Source organism: Dipodomys ordii, unplaced genomic scaffold, assembly GCF_000151885.1.
Source record: "Dipodomys ordii isolate 6190 unplaced genomic scaffold, Dord_2.0 Scaffold81, whole genome shotgun sequence".
Classification (NCBI taxonomy): Eukaryota; Metazoa; Chordata; class Mammalia; order Rodentia; family Heteromyidae; genus Dipodomys; species Dipodomys ordii.
Genome location: NW_012267297.1, coordinates 2,487,172 through 2,500,495, shown reverse-complemented (window position 1 = coordinate 2,500,495; position 13,324 = coordinate 2,487,172). Strand labels below are relative to the sequence as shown.

Here is a 13,324-nt window from a genome sequence, read left to right as displayed (position 1 = left end):
CCATCCATCCATCCATCCATCCATCCATCCATCCATCTATCCATCCACCATCCACCCACCCACCCATCCATCCACCTATCCATCCATCCATCCATCTATCATCCATCCATCCCTCTATCCATTCATCCATCCATCCACCCATCCATCCACCCACCCCCCACCCACCCATCCATCCATCCAACCATTCATCCATCCATCCATCCATTCATCCATCCATCCATCAACCCACCCATCCATCCACCCACCCATCCATCCACCCATCCATCCATCCACTCACCCATCCATCCACCCATCTATCTATCCACCCATCCATGCATCCACCCATCCATCCAACTATCCACCCACCCATCCATCCACCCACCCACCCATCCATCCACCTATCCATCGATCCATCTATCCCATCCATCCATCCATCCATATATTCATCCTTCCATCTATTCGTCCATCACCCATCCCTCCCTCCCTCTATCCATCCATCCCTTATCTATCTATCTATCTATCTATCTATCTATCTATCTATCTATCTATCTATCTATCTATCTATCTATCTATCTATCTATTCATTTGTCTGTCTGTCTGTCTACCTACCTATCTACCCATATACCTATCCATCTACCTATTCATCTGTTCTGTCTGCCTGCCTGACTGCCTTTCTGTCTGTCTGTCTCTCTGTATGTTTCCTTAGGTTAACAGACACATACTCAATAGGCTATGTTGGGGATTCCTTTGGTAACTAGAAGAGATGGAAGATCTTTCCCAACCCAGACATTAACCCCAGCGCATCTCCAATGTATCAGCAGCCTGTTCTCCTAGAGAGCTGCATTGATGCTCCACAGTACTGGAGTCTTGTTTGTTTGTAATCTGCACCGTGGGGTGACACGGTGGGAGGACATGGAGTCTCAGGTTGATTTTTGTGGACTTGTGACCCCGTGAAGTTGACAAAGATGTTAACTTCTGCAAATTCTTTATCTTTGTAATTTTTAAAAAGTGTGATGACAAAGGTGACGGGCAGATAGAGGTGACAGTGACATCAGTCGGGTCATGAGCGCATGTCTCTGTGGACCCTGTCCCCCCTTCCCTCGCTCTCTCCCCCAGTGTTTCCCTCCCGTCCCCACCCACCAGTGGGAGAGTTCATTCTCCACCTGGTGTCCAGTGAGGACCACGGCTGCCTCGGTTTCCCCTCTGTCCCCCCATTTCTGTGCCCCCTCACCCTCCCAGAGACAGAGAAACCCACCCAGGAGACAAAGAGAAATAGAAACCACATAGAAGAATAAGATCTCTAGTTTCCATTTCCTGGAGTCCATTGGGATCAATATTATTTCTATGGTCAGAGGCGCAGAGACCTGGAGCCTTAGTTTCTCCCCTAAGTGCATCTTCCTTGGGTCTTACTGTGTGAATATCTAGAGTCCTGTGTCATTCATCACATCCTGGTGTATTTTAGATCTAACTTCTGCCCATGAGAGAAAACCTGCAGCATTTGTCTCTCTGAGCTTAGCTTCACTCACTAAACATGCTTTGTTCTAGGTCCATCCGTTTGCCTGAGAGTGACATCATATTCTTTCTAGTAGCTGAGTAAAATTCCATGGTGTATAGGAATTTGACGTATTGCTTTTGAATTCCTGGAACATTTAAAGACACGAGTTCTAAATTTGTAGTAAGAAATGATTTAAATTAACATAGCATCTGAGCTGCCGAACCAAAATAATTGTGAGATTTTTCAAAGGAAATGTTCCTTTTGTGCCTAACTAGAAAGATTTTTTTTTCCTTATATCCTGAAGATTTAGAAATTGGTTTTAAATTGATTGAGTAAAAGAATGCATATAGGGAAGAATCTATAGAGAGAGGAATTTATAGAGGCCTTTGTGAATTTCAGTAACATCTTTCAGTCATAGATCTTTATATGAATTTTTTTTTGGTGCTAGTCTTGGGACTTGAACTCAGGGCCCCGGTGCTGTTCTTAAGCATTTTTGCTCAGGACGGGTGCCCTACCCCTTGAGCCACATTTCCACGTCCGAGTTTTTGGTGGTCAACTAGAGATAAGAGTCTCTCTAGACTTTGCCTACCCTGGCTGGCTTTGAACTGTGATCCTCAGATCTCAGCTTCCTGAGTCGCTGGGATGACAGCTCAAGTGTTGTGTTTAGCCTTAGCTTTTATTTTCTTTCTTCTTTTGAGAGGCATTATTTTGGAAATGTATTCACCAATGTTTTTTGCAGTGGTCCTGATTTCCCCTCGGCACACCCTGCATTTCAGAAGATAGCGTGCACCGAGAACCACCCTCCAACCACTGCCTGTAAGCAACGAACCAAAGTGGTAATAAAGACAAACGCATAACAGAGGGTTCGATGCCATCATAACCATCTAAAACGAGCTGCGACCATTCAGTTGGAAAACCTGAAGATTCCTAATTTGTTATTATACACTGAGCACGTATTGATCGGTGTGGGCCCAGCCACGTGTGGGATGATGGGAGAGAATAAATCGAGCGGATAGGCTAGGATTTCAGAGAAGAGCTAACAAGCTTCTGGAAAATGCCAGAAGAGTCTACAGAAATGCTCGCAAAGCCTAAGAGAGTTCCTGCACGAGGAGGAAGGTAAACTGCATCCTCGTGAGAAAGAAATGGAAGTCTTAACACACAAATCAGATTTTTCTCTTTTCTTCCACATGTCTGCTGATGGCAGTAAATATTCCCTTTAAGGCCTAAATGGTTTCTTACAGGCTCTTGAAATCTTATTTCATTCCAAACCACCTGTAAGGATCGATTTTTTTTCCCCCCGCCAACTCAATTTAGCAAACAAACCTTTATCGATTGCCTATTTATATGGGGTGTTAGGTGGGATGATAGATATTAGATAGATATTACAGAGATAGATGCATTCCCCATGCTCAAGACACACATGTGGAAATACACTACAGCATGGGAAATGACAACACCCTAACACACACACACACACACACACACACACACTTAACCCAACAGTTTTGTGTGTGTGTGTGTGTGGAACACCTGCCATTGTTTCTTTGATGATAATTTATCTACAGTGATATAGATATAGGAACTCTAAAGTGATGAAAAAAGTGTGTGTGTGTGTGTGTGTGTGTGTGTGTGTGTGTGTGTGTTAGCCCTGGGTCTTGAACTCAGGGCCTGGGCGCTGTCCCTGAGATTCTTTCTCTCAAGACTAGTGCTCTACCACTTGAGCCACAGCTCCACTTCCAGTTTTCTGGTGGTTCCTTGGAGATCAACATCTCACAGACTTTCCTGCCTGAGCTGGCTTTGAACTGTGATCCTCAGATCTCAGCCTCCTGAGGAGCTGGGATGACAGTTATACCAAATGTTGTTTTTAAGAAATAGGACAGAGATCATCTTTTGAAGGCCTGAATTTTTACCATTTGATCGTACAGCAAGTCTTGCTGTGCAAAAAATACGTTCAGGTGAGTCTTCTGGAAAATTTTCTACACTGTGATAAACAGTCAATAATCTACTTCATCAAACATTCTACGTATTATCGATACTCAGCACTCAGAATGAGATCAACAGTCCATTTGGCAGGGGCTAAGAGAGTTCTGTTGCTCACATTTGCTTGAGTTTTCTAAATAAAGTCACCTTCAAGTTGACAATTTTTTTTTCTCCTGGCAATGAAACATTGATGACTCAGTTACATGGCATAATTTTGCTTTAGTCAGATTTTTATGACATATATTATATATACAAATATGTATTTTCTTTATATATTTATTATGATAGACAGCATATAAAATAGAATATATTATATATATTTAAAATATATTATATTGTATAAAATATATTTTATATTATATAAAATACATATAAAATATACTACATATTATATTTTAATATCTATGCTATATAAAATGTAAGATATAAATATATTATAGCTTGGTATATATATTTAATACAATATGTTTGTATGTAAACATAATATGCATTATATAATGAAATAAAGATATATTCCTATGAATATATAATAAACATAATATATAACAGAAAAGAATAAAATATTTGCAATATGAATCCAAATCATTTTGACTTAGCAATTCTGGCAAAACTGTTTGGATAAAGCAGAGAAAAAAAAGGAGACTTATCAGTCTGTTTCCCTTTCGTAGTGGAAGGGACTTAATCATAAGTTGCGCTTCTAAAGCCGTTCCTCCCATTGTGCTTTTCACATTTGCCTCTGACAAAAAATGATTGATAATGCGCTACCTTATTTAGGGCTAAAAGGTGTTCTCAATTTCATCCTTATGACATATACCAAAAGGGTGTGTGTGTGTGTGTGTGTGTGGATTCTACTCACCCTTTTGGAAACAATGGGAGACTGGTCCAGGCCAGTAAATGTCTACTGTCATGTTCGTGGACAGTCCCAAACAGTTTCACAGTGAGCATCGATTCCCTGGGAAGCGATTTTATTTCAAGAGGAAAAGTGATCCTAAATAAACCAAACCAAAACAGAACAAGATATCAAAGAACAAAATACCACACCAATGGAGTTTCAGTATTATTTCTATAAGGATGATTTTATAATGCGTTGGGCCAAAGTTATTTATCTATCTGCGTGAAGTTATCTCCTTGAAATAGTTTCGGTAATTTGTCACTTTTATTGTTATGAATGCATGCATAATGGTGCATTTATTCATGTTATGCAGGGGATCATTCGTGTTCGTGTTCAGGCCATTAAGTGTGACACAACTGTAAATATTCTTGCCCATATTTTCTTAGCTTTGGTTGTGCAGGTCATGTGCGTCTGGGTTTTTGGCTCAAATGTTGGCTGGGTTGAATTTTTACTTAGAGACACTGGGAAAATGTTCACGTTAAAGGTTATTTAGGCCAGGCTCTGTGGCTCATGCTGTAAGCCCAGCTACTTAAGAGGCTGACATCTTAAGGATTGTGGTTTGAAGAGATCTTAGCAGCTGGAATTCAGGGCCTGGGTGCCATTTCTGAGTCATGATGTTCAAGGTTAGCCACAGTTCTACTTCTAGTTTTCTGGTGGTTCACTGGAGATAAGAGTCTTATTATAGACTTTCCTGCCTGGGCTGGCTTTGAACTTTGATCCTCACATCTCAGCCTCCTGAGTAGCCAAATGGACTTTTAATCTCTTGAATTAACAATGATCTCTAAGTAGTAAGATATTTATCCTAGCATTAAACCAACTCAACAGGCAGCATTTATTATTATTTTTTAAACATAGCCTTTGCTTGAAACAAAGAAAAAAACTGACTTTTCTTTGCTTTTTTAAGATAAATGATTTAACCAAATGGAGATGACACTCACATTTCATTCCAGTTGACCAAGAAAAAGAATAATTTTTTAGCTGGAATAGTCCTGTAGTTTTGCACTTGGCATAGCTTCTTTCCAGCATACGTAAGCCAGCAGGAAAAAGAGAATGCATTATAGCTAAAGAGGGAGAGATACACACACAGAGAAATTACATAAATTAAAAATCACCCTGATGCGATCAGCTTAACATCTGAAAGGAAATAGCTTTGTCAGTGAGTCATCTGTTTTTGGAGAGTCGAAAAAGCCCAATGAGGAAATGAAGTTGGCTTGCTGAAAAGTGTTTTCCAGATCTCTGGGACAAGCGATGTTGAGTTTTTGTGCCCAAGGCTGGGTGGTGCTCTACTACCTGAGCCACAGCGCCCCTTCTGGCTTTTGGGGTGGTTCATTGGAGATCAGAGTCTCAAAGACTTTCCTGTTTGGGTTTGGCTTTGAACCTTGATCCTCAGATCTCAGTCTCCTGAGTAGCTGGGATGACAGGCGTGAGCCACCGGTGCCCGGCTTGATTAATTGTTTTCATTGGCACATAGTAACTGCATAGAGTAACGTGTTCCATGGTGACATTTTTCCACTTTGGTGGGATTGTTACCCTGTTATTCCCTCCTCTCCCTCCCATCTTTTTGTTTTGTTTTGTGTTTGCTAAATAGTCCCCTTCTGACTTCCAATGGCTTTCATCATTTTTCTTAGACTCTCACAGATCAGAGAAAACACATCCTACGAGTCTAAGTGTAGATCACTTGCTCAACTTCAGAAAGACCAGAGTGAGTTCTTTCCTATTTTAAAATTCTTTCCATTTCTCCCTACATGCATTTCTTCCTTCTTTCTGTCTTTCTCTGTCTAAGCCTTCTGTCTCTCTGTTTCTGTCTCTCTCTGCATCTGTCTCTCTGTCTCTGTCTCTCTTTGTTTCTGTCTCTATTTCTTTCTCTGTTTCTCTCTTTGTCCACCTCTGCTTTTCTGTTTCAGTCTTTCTCTACATCTGTCTCCTTCTGTGTCTTTCTGTCTTTTTCTCTATGTCTCTTATCCTTTTCTCTGTCTCTCTGCTTCTGTTTCTGGCTTTCTTTTATGTCTGTCTCTCTCTTTCTGCCTGTATCCGTTTCTCTGTCTCTTGCCTCTGTTTCTGTCTCTGTTCCTTTCTCTTTCTGTCTCTCTTACCTCTCTCTGTGTCTCTGATCTCTATCCATCTCTCTGTGTCTCTGTTCCTTTCTCTCTCTTTCTATCTCTGTCTCTTGTCTCTCTCTCCCACCCTCCATCAACATTAGTCAGACTTGGTTGTAAGAAAATGAACAAACAAACAAGAACAACAAAAACCAATTTAAAATAGACACTAGATCGTCCGGCATTTTCTGCTTCCATACTGACATGTTGACAAGAACAACTACTCTTCCCTTGGAAAATGGAAGAAGAGGGAGAGGAAATACCCTTTGGGAAGCAGGCATATCAGTAACCAATGATTTTTAAGAACAAGGGCAATCCCATGTCAACGATCTTCCAGAATTATACAAAAATCCAAGCCTTGGCAAAAAGAAGAACAATCTGTGCTCTAATTGGAAGCTATGGAAAAATAAAAACTCATAATTATAATTATTCTTAATGATGTCTATGTATATTAGATGATAGTCATGTTGTTAGAACATATTATTATATTATCATTATATATTATTATATGTAATATATTATTATCATAGCATAATGATATGATGCATTATTATTATTATTGTCATCAGTATTATTTGTGAGCAAGCCCATCAAGGCTCACCTGTGTACCCACGGCTGCGGGAAGTTGTAAACGGCGCACACAGTGAAGCTAAGGTGGGAATGGAGTCCGGGGTCGATGGGAGGAGAACTTCTAGGTGCAGACAGGAGCTGAAAATCTGTATAAAAGCTATTGCAGTAGACATCCAATAGCTGGTGGATGGCCCCGGAAAGTTCCACTGTTCTTTTCTTGATCAGGCCTAAAGGAGGGAAAGAGAGATGGATCAGGACATTGATGAAGAGTCCCATCGACTGGAAGCCATCGAGGCCAGCGTTCCCATTTCTCAGGCGACCATTTAAACAGAATGCAATGAAAATGACCCCTACGCGAGACAGGAGCCAATCTCCCATCTGAACACAGCCTGACTTCATTGTCAGCAGGCTGTGATCTCTCACAGCTTGAGGAAACAGGAATTGCGCAAGAACAGAGTTTGGGGGCACATGTCGGAAGTTCGTTTCCTGTTATCATTATTATCCATGAGGCGCGCTGGTCCTCTGTCACTTGAGAGCATTTTCCTTTGGTTTATGCTTATCGTTAGCCAAGGACCTGATTCTACCTCGTCAGGGTGGAAGTCCTCAGAAGAGCTAACTTAAGACTAACCAGATGGATTACCAGGAGGCTGGACCTTGAGGTATTAGGTGGAGAGAGGTGGAGGGGAAGAGGGTGGATGGGTGGAGAGAAGAAGGGAGGGAGGAAGCAGGCCTTGTATTTCATGTTCATGTGAGAACCTGGAGCCAGGTAAACTGAGGGAGGGGTGGGTGGGGAGAGACGGGGAGGAGGGGGGAAGGGGCGATGCGCATCAAGTTGCTTTAGGCACAGTAGCATGGTACGTGCAAACTCCTCTGTACAGCTCAAGATAACAACAACAGAAATTAACATTTCAGGCACTTTGTGAATTCATGCCTACCTTTAATTTTTGATTGACTTGAGGATGAGCCAGGGTGAACTGGGTTAGCATTTTTTTTCCCTGTAATCAGGTTACAAAGGAAGAATTGGTGGGCTGGGCAGGTGGCTCAGCGGTAGAGCGCTCACCTTGCATGCACGAAGCCCTGGGTTTGATTCCTTAGTTCCCACATACACAGAAAAAGCCAGCCATGGAGCTGTGGCTTATGTGGTAGAGCACTAGCTTTGAGCAAAAGAAGCTCAGGGACAGTGCCCAGGCCCTGAGTTCAAGCCCCCCAGGACTGGGAAAAGAAAAAAAAAGAATTGGTTGATCTTTAACACTCATCACATACATTTTGAACATATATATATATATATATATATACACACACACACACATATATATATACATATTATACATAATCATATATACCAAATATTATAATATACTATATTATTATACACTACATATAATATATAACTATAGTATATATTTTTCATTCTTCTAAGTGTAATCTACAAGGATGATTTATACCGAAGTGTGTATATATGTATAATATATATGTATACACACGTATGTGTGTATATATCTATCAATATAAAGGAAAAAAAATGGACTTACAGCTTCAGGTAATGGGGGAGAAGTTGAAAGGACATCTCACCATATCACTAGACATAATTTTTTTGGGGTCAGTCCTGGGGCTTGAACTCAGGGCCTGGGCACTGTCCCTGAGCTGCTTTTCACTCAAGGCTAGTGCTCTACCACTTGAGCCACAGCTCCACTTTCTGGTGGTTCCTTGGAGATAAAGAGTCTCACAGATTTTCCTGCCCAGGCTGGCTTTGAACCTCCATCCTCAGATCTCAGCCTCCTGAGTAGCTGGGATGACAGGCGTGAGTCCCGGGTGCCCGGCTAGAAATGATTGCTCACAGATTTGCTGAGATAAGATTCTAGCACGTGAACAATCCACACCCTTGGCAGAGTTGCTCATTGAAATACATGCAACATTCTTAAATATTGCTGTAGAAACTTAAGTTGCCTTCAGGCAACTTAAGAAGAAAACTGTAGGAGGAAGATTTTCTCTGTCCAGGGTCTGTACCATTCTAGCTTCTACCTGGAGTTCCTACCCACGTCCTGTCCCTCTATCCTAGTTAAACCAGCTCTATCCTAATTAAACCCTTTTTAAATTTTTATTTTTGCTGTGTACAACATGCCTCATTATTCACTTAGCTCTGCATAAATGTGGACCAAATCTCTGATAGGCAAATTTTACTTATGTGCTTCATTTCTTCAATGGCACCCCTTTTGTTGGAATGGCTTGGGGGGGTGGAGATATAGAGGAGCAGAAAACGCTCTAATTAAATGTCTCTGAGCAATCAACAGTAGCAATTAGTGAAGCGGAAGATGAAAGCAGAGTAAAAATAGCAGCGGCAAGAGCCCTCGACGCTCACCAACCAATGGGGAATTTCCTCAGCAGAAGGAAAAATTCCTAGAAACATCTTATTCTCCAATCTCCAAGTGGTCCCAGTGGTACCCAGAAACAGGAAGGCAGGATGCGTATGCATACGTGTATGTATTTATGCATCCATGCATAGATGCATAAATGTGCAGATACACACATGCACAAATAGGCATACATGCGTATGCAGATGTTCATTTGCATATATGCATCTAAGATACATCATGAAGTTGAATCAAGCTCTCTCTCTCTCTTTCTCTCTCTCTCTCTCTCTTTTATGCCAGTACTGGGGATCCAACTCAGGGCCTCTAGCTCCTGGCTCAGGATAGTGTTTTATTATTTGAGCTCTGTCTCCAGTCTGGCATTTTCCTGTTTCCTTGGAGATAAGAGTTTCTTGCATTTGTCTATTTTGGGCTCTGAACCTCCATCCTCCGATCTGAAGTCTCTTCAGTGACGTAGATTACAGGTGTAAGTCACCAGAGGTGTAGGAGATTATTCTTTTTATTATTATTATTATTACTATTATTATTGCCACTGGTTCCTGGCTATTTATTTTTTTTAAATATTTAAAAATATTTATTTCTAAATATTTGAATACAGCCATGCATCGATTTATTTCTATTTATTTATTTTTACCTTTTCCTGACGTCTCCGAATCTGGCTGAACATTCTAAAAGAGGAGTTTATAAAAAAAAAAAAAAAGGAAAGAAACGTTACTCAGACCACAAGATAACACCAGAATCAAATCAGTAGTATCCAAAGCTAAATAATACAAGCTTTCCCCAGCAAAGGAGGAAGTTGGGGATGCGTCCGTCATGGTATCAACATCAATGAATTCCTTTTCCCTTCGGGTCATCTGAGTGTCACAACAGCCGTTCACCTCCAGATCTGTGGACAAGAGCCGTCACCTCTGGACGATGACTGACATGTGCCCTGGCTTTACTAGAATTCAGCTCAGCCGGGACTACAGACGTGAGTGAAGAGCCGGGCCCGCATCCCAGAGTGCATCTCTGTGGGGCCTGGGGGTTCTCCCCCACACACAGAGGGGGAAGGAGGGCTCATTCGTGAATCGAGAGCTGTTCCTTGAGTCCCTGGGATCTGAATGTGAAGGATAGAAAAGGGTTTCCAGGGCTCAGAGCAGCAGCCTAGAGTAGAAGAGTCTCTGCATGAATGACCCAGCTCTTCATCTGGCCCAAATCAGCACTTGATACATACCTGATAGATACCTTCCAGGGCTAACTAGAAAGAGCCTTGGAGAGTTGACCCCCACAAAAAATACAGCTGAAGGAAAGGAGGGTTTCTCAATTTTCAGTTTCCTGGCAGAACACCTCTAGCTTTTGTGGTTTTTTTTGGTTTTGTTTTGGTACTGGTCCTGGGTCTTGAACTCACAGCCTGGGCGCTGTCCCTGAGCTCTTTCACTCCAAGCTGGCGCTCTACTACTTGAGCCACAGCTCCACTTCTGGTTTTCTGGTGGTTCATGGGAGATCAGAGTCTCACAGACTTTCCTGCCCAGGATGGCTTTGAACCGTGATCCTCAGATCTCAGCCTCCTGAGTCACTGGGATGACAGGCGTGAACCACTGGCGCCCGGTTGAATTTTAGCAGTGTGAGCATCAACTCTGGGTAACAGAATGAATACCGGAAGATCACCTGCCTGGCAATTGGGTGAGGAATGAGTACAAATAAACCAGAATTAAAGAGTGGGATTCAAAAGAGTCTATCAAAAAGCAATGATGGCAGGTGCCCTTTAGCTGTGGTTTGGTGACTGCAGCTTTCCATATCTACCAATATCAAATGGAAAATTCCAGAAAGAACCGATACACAGAGCTGCTTCATTCTGTAGGTAATCCGGAGATATTCACAGTCTCATCTTTCCCAACCAATTGCTTTGTTGTCAGTCACATAATTCCTTTGTCATCTGGTTTACCACAGAACGGGATTCTGTGGTAATTACATTCAACTATCCTCTGTTTTCTTTAATAATGGCCCCCAAATGTCAGAGTGCTGATACTGGTGCTTTTTGTTGGGGTACACTGTTATAATTGTTCTGTTTTTATTAAACTTTATCATAGGTATGGTTGTGTAGCTGAAACTTGATATCTAAGCTGAGCACTGGTGGCTCCCGCCTGTCAGCCTAACTACTCAGGAGGCTGAGATCTGAGGATCGTGGTTCGAAGCCAGCCCGGGCAGAAAAATCCGTGAGACTCTGATCTCCAATGAACTACCAGAAAATAGCAGAAGTGGAGCCGTGGCTCAAGTGGTAGAGCGCCAGCCTGGAGTGAAAGAGTTTAGGGACAGCACCTAGGTCTTGAGTTCAAACCTCATGACAGACAAAACAAAACAAGAAACGTGTTATCTTGGGTCATATTCATACCTCCCAAAGATGAACGAGATTACTGTATTGTTATTAGCACTATTAATTATTATCACTTACGGTATCTTTTTGCCTTAACATCTTATCAAACCAACAAGAATATATTCTTTTAAGCTGATACTTAAGATTTCTCTTAGGCAATAACCACTCCTTCTGATCTTTTCTTTTCTTTACTTTTTCTTTTGTTAATGCTAGTACTGAGACTCAGAGTCCCGGTGTTATCTCTTAGCTTTTTGGTGATGGCTCATGTCAGACATTGGCATAGTGATTGAGCTATGCTGTGCGCGCGTGCGCACACACACACACACACACACACACACACACACAGCTAGTGCTCATCCCCCCCAGTTAATACATTATGCTCAGCTGTAACCCGACATTCACCTCTGCTGTTCTCTGGACAGCAACGCCGACGAGCCCCAGGTTGTTGATGGCCTCTGTGATCTGTCTGGTCTCGATGCACCCCAGAACCCCACAGATGTCCCTCACTTCTTCGGTCAGGCCCTTCACACAGTGCTGTAGATGACAAACGCACACGTGGCCACTCATTAAGATGAAGACTGCATTCAGTTATCTCCCAGCGACTTCTCTTTTCCACCGAGAGGGAAGAGGATAGGAACATGGGGCGCTGTCCACACAGTGGCTGAACCCCAATTTGCAGCGGTAGGACCAACGCCACACCAGTGTGCAAACGGAGCGACACATCTGTAACATCAGAATCCATCGTTATGGATTATACTGATTTATTTAACCCGCTTAATGCGATCATCGTCTATTAGTAATGCATCATGTTGATGAGAGGGAGGGAGAGGAGGAAGAATGGAAAGAAGGAAGGAGAGAGACAAAGATGGACTTACAGCACAGAAATGCTGCGAAGAGCTATTGTACAGTGTAATACTGCTAACGACAACAACAATAATAATAACAGTAATCTGTTTTTTTCTTTGGGAGATATGAATACGACCCAATGGGTACTGAAACCTTCCGTGCCAATATAGATATCACTTTTTTTTGTTTGTTTTGTTGTGCATGAGTTTTGAACCCAGGGCCTGGGCGCTGTCCCTAAGCTCTTTCACTCAAGGCTGGCGCTTTACCATGTGAGCCACAGCGCCACTTCCAGTTTTCTGGTGGTTTATTGGAGATCAGAGTGTCACAGACTTTCCTGCCCTGGCTGGCTTTGAACTGTGATCCTCAGCTGTCAGCATCCTGAGTATCTGGTGGCTCACCTCCGTCATCCCAGCTACTCAGGAGGCTGAGATCTGAGGATCAAGGTTCAAAGCGAACCAGGGCAGTGAAATCCGTGAGACTCTTATGTCTAAGGAACCAGCAGAAAGCTCCAAAGCAGGAATTCATTGCATTCTAGAAAATTCTAGCTGTTGGTAGAGGTAAGAGGATGAGCAGAACCCTGGAAAAATCAAAATCTAGGTGGACAGGTGGTACCTACAAAGACTTACACCTAATGATAAAGGGAAACTGAGGCTCCTTCATATTCCGAGTCTTCCTATGAAGGAAAAGGAAAAAGTGAACCTGAAAAACTAACCCCTACCTCTTCTTTCCTATTTGTCATTGCGG

The 13,324-nt window shown here is 42.2% G+C and overlaps 1 protein-coding gene across 1 annotated transcript in view; it reads right to left on the bottom strand.

Moving 5' to 3' along the window:
- Positions 1-13,324, bottom strand: part of Pik3c2g (phosphatidylinositol-4-phosphate 3-kinase, catalytic subunit type 2 gamma) — a 153,051-nt gene that overhangs the window by 95,276 nt on the left and 44,451 nt on the right. Inside the window, exons 8-11 of the mRNA XM_013025051.1 lie at positions 12,137-12,268; positions 10,016-10,049; positions 7,044-7,239; positions 4,311-4,442 (exon numbers count right to left, since the gene is read on the bottom strand). Of these exons, the coding sequence (XP_012880505.1) occupies positions 4,311-4,442; positions 7,044-7,239; positions 10,016-10,049; positions 12,137-12,268 (494 nt within the window). The remainder of the gene's footprint in view (positions 1-4,310; positions 4,443-7,043; positions 7,240-10,015; positions 10,050-12,136; positions 12,269-13,324) is intronic.